The sequence below is a fragment of the Pelodiscus sinensis genome, chromosome 1 (genome assembly GCF_049634645.1).
Source record: "Pelodiscus sinensis isolate JC-2024 chromosome 1, ASM4963464v1, whole genome shotgun sequence".
In the NCBI taxonomy this organism is placed as follows: Eukaryota; Metazoa; Chordata; order Testudines; family Trionychidae; genus Pelodiscus; species Pelodiscus sinensis.
In genome coordinates, this window is record NC_134711.1 from 328420727 (window position 1) to 328424136 (window position 3410).

General features: G+C 46.2%; 1 protein-coding gene across 1 annotated transcript; it reads left to right on the forward strand.

Annotated features, from left to right (window-relative positions):
* Positions 1-309: 309 nt before the first annotated feature.
* On the forward strand, positions 310-1281 carry LOC102462292 (olfactory receptor 52N4-like). The gene has a single exon (XM_006110225.2). It carries the CDS (start codon positions 310-312, stop codon positions 1279-1281), a length of 972 nt encoding a protein of 323 aa, XP_006110287.2.
* The last annotated feature ends 2129 nt before the right edge of the window (positions 1282-3410 follow it).

Below are 3410 nucleotides of genomic sequence, written 5' to 3' on the forward strand. Positions count from 1 at the left end.
CTCTGCAGAGTCTGTGTCACTTGTTACATGGGGACATATGTTGAACAAATTGACCTAGAAATTCCTCATCCAGCATGTTGTTCATTCACACAGCTTGGATAGCTCCCTTCAAGGACTTCTTGATTTTTGGCTAATAATTTATCATCTGTAAATTTTTCCGCCTCCGTGATAACCCCCCTGTGTAGATTGTCGATAATGATAAAATATTTTACACTCTTTTTACGAAGTGTGTGACCTCCATCACTCTGCTTCTCTCTGTTCACAGGCATATTGTTCATTTCTGCACCCTATTGATGCATCAACACCTTCATGGAAGCATCTAACTTCACCCACTATTATGCGCCAACTTTCATCCTAACGGGCATTCCTGGCCTGGAAGATGCCCACATCTGGATTTCCATCCCTTTTGCTGCATTCTACGTGACAGCTCTGTTGGCAAATTTCACAGTACTGTCTATTGTGGCCAAAGAGCAGAGCTTGCACAAGCCAATGTATCTGCTGATCAGCATGCTGGCGCTCTCAGACATTGTCACATCTACCTCCTTCATCCCAAAGGCCCTGGGTATATTTTGGTTCAATTTGAAAAGCATCACTCTAGGTGGCTGCCTCACCCAGCTCTTCTTCTTTCAGGCGGGTTCTACTGTGCACTCAGGTGTCTTAATGATAATGGCTATTGATCGCTATATTGCCATATGTAACCCTCTGAGATACACAAGTATCCTCAGCAATGTACGGATAGTGAAGCTAGGGCTTGTGGGTTTGATAAGAGCTGTTCTTTTCATCCTTCCTGTGCCTCTTCTCCTGAGCAGACAGCCATTCTGTTCCAATTACATTATTGCCCACACATACTGTGACAACATGACTGTGGCAAAGTTGTCCTGTGGGAACATTACAGGCAGCAGAATGTATGGTTTGGTGTTGGCATTTGTAGTCATGGGGTTTGACCTGACAGTCATTGCTATGTCCTACGCGCTGATCCTCAGGGCTCTCCTCAGAATCTCCTCCAAGAAAGCCCACCAGAAAGCCCTCAGCACCTGCACTGCCCACATCCTTGTGATACTCATGGCTTATCCCCCCGGCCTCTTCTCCACTCTGGCACACCGGTTCGGTCAGGGCATCACACCCTATGTGCTCATCATTTTGTCCAACCTCACTTACCTCATGCCCCCCATGCTCAACCCTATCGTGTATGGGGTCAAAACCAAAGAGCTTCGGGAGAAAGTGGTTATATTCATCTACACAACATGCCTGACTGGTACCACTGACTATAAAACCACATGACAGAAGAGGGTATTGAGAAATAGACTCTGTGACTCTGGATTCAAGGGTTGTGTACCCGAGAATGTGGTTAAGCTAACTGCAATCCCATGATGTACACTCAGTTACTATGAATTAATGTAATAAATAGCTAACTGTTAATTGGAAAATAGGATGGGTGAAAACTCTGAGTCTGGACACCTTTGATATTAGAAGTTTATTGACAACTGGCCTAGGGATGTTACAGCAGGGGCACTCTGAACTATATGTTTTGTAGAAGTGATGAGGGAACTTTGGAGCAGCCATCTTGAGATAGGTTTTTCAAGACACCGTTTGTTTTTGGTAGGTCAGTAATTTGTTCAGCCATGCTTCATTGATCAGACACAATTGCCTTTTTCCCACTGATTTATTCCTGAAGCCACCTGAGATAAAATAGTTAAGCTGACCTTTTTGGGAGTTCTGAAAAATCCAGGTTCCAGACTATTTTGTGAAACTCTGATATCTTACGGGAAGTGTGAGGGGGGATTTAACAGCAGCCTTCAACTACCTGAAAGGGGGTTCCAAAAAGAGTGGAGAGGGGTTGTTCTCAGTGATGACAGATGACAGAATGAGGAGCAATAGTCTCAAGTTGCAGTGGGGGAAGTCTAGGTTGGACATTAGGAAAAACTATTTCCCTAAGAGGGTGGGGAAGCACTGAGATGGGTTCCCTAGGGAGGTGGTAAGATCTCCATCTCTGGAGGTTATGTCCCAGCTTGACAAAGCCCTGGCTGGGTTGATTTAGTTGGGTTGGTCCTGCTTTGGTCTGGGGGCTGGACTTGATGACCTCCTGAGGTCTCTTCCAGCCCTAGGATGTCATGATTCTGTGAACATGACCGCTATATAGAATGAGCAACCAGGGAAAACAAAGTGCAGCAATGGGAAGAGGGACCAGTACAAAGAGCCACCACTAGACAAGAGGGCCTTGACGGCTGAAGAAAGGGGTAATACATGTGCCATTACTACTAATATCACTGTCACAAGTGTCCTGGTATTTTAGGTCGGGTCATCTGCAATTTGACTTGAGACTTGGAAGCATTCCCAGCACAGAGACTGCTATCCAGCATGAATCGCTCCTGTAAGCACCTTCTACCAGAAGTAGCTCCTGTAGCTCCTGTAAGCACCTTCTACCAGTGAACCATCTTAACTCTGTTTGGGTATGTCTAAAGTACAGGGTTTTTTCGAAAAAAGTGGCCTTCTTTCAAAAAAACTACACCTGCATCTAGACTACTGCCGTGCTCTGTCAACAGTAAGTCGACAGAAGGCGGCAGTTTTGTCGATGGCGATAAACATCATTCTACGAGGAATAATGCCATTTTTCGAAAGTTATCTTTCAAAAAAAGGTGGTATTGCATGAAAACAGGGATTTTTTGAAAGAGAGCATCTAGAGTCTCTTTCGAAAAAGCGAGCGTTTTTTTCGAAAAATCTTCTTGTTGTCTAGACGCTCTTTTTTGACAGAGGCTTTTTCGAAAGATACTGTCGAAAAAGCCTCTGTCGAAAAAGGCGTGCAGTCTAGACATAGCCTTTGGGAAGATTCATTTGGGAAGATCCTACAACTCCCACGATACCTTGTGAGAGAGAGAGAGAGAGAGAGAGAGAGAGAGAGAGAGAGAGAGAGAGAGAGAGAGAGAGAGAGAGAGAGAGTTTGTTCCACCTTCAGGAGCTGCAGGGAGAACATGCTTTGAGCTGCACCTTGGAGGGGAACCAGGATCCAGGTCAAGGGAAGGGAGATTGATAAATGAAGCTGTGTCCAAACCACACATTTCTGCTGAGAGCCTGTTCCAGCTTTGGCCAAGCAGGGAGCCCCGACAGCTTTTGCTTGTGTTTCAGTGGAGCAGAGACTGTTGCTGAGCCCAGGACAGGCTGAGGTGGGCCCACAGGGTTCGTTACAAGTGAAACGGCACATCAAGGAGACTTCACGGGATTCCCTGAGGCTGAGAAGAGACGCAGTGTTCTTACCATCTCACCAGCATCCTAACTCCTCCCATTTTCAGAGGGGCTGTGTGCCTTGGAATGAACCCAACCTTAGAATTGCTCTGCCCCTTCGTGCCTGGGCTGGGCTGTTTGACTGGCCCAATGGAGTGCTGTCCTGGGCTGCAGATCTCCATGACTTCATG

Bases quoted from the DNA above. Each gene is read 5' to 3' on its own strand.
- LOC102462292 (XM_006110225.2), top strand. From the start codon at position 310: ATGGAAGCATCTAACTTCACCCACTATTATGCGCCAACTTTCATCCTA.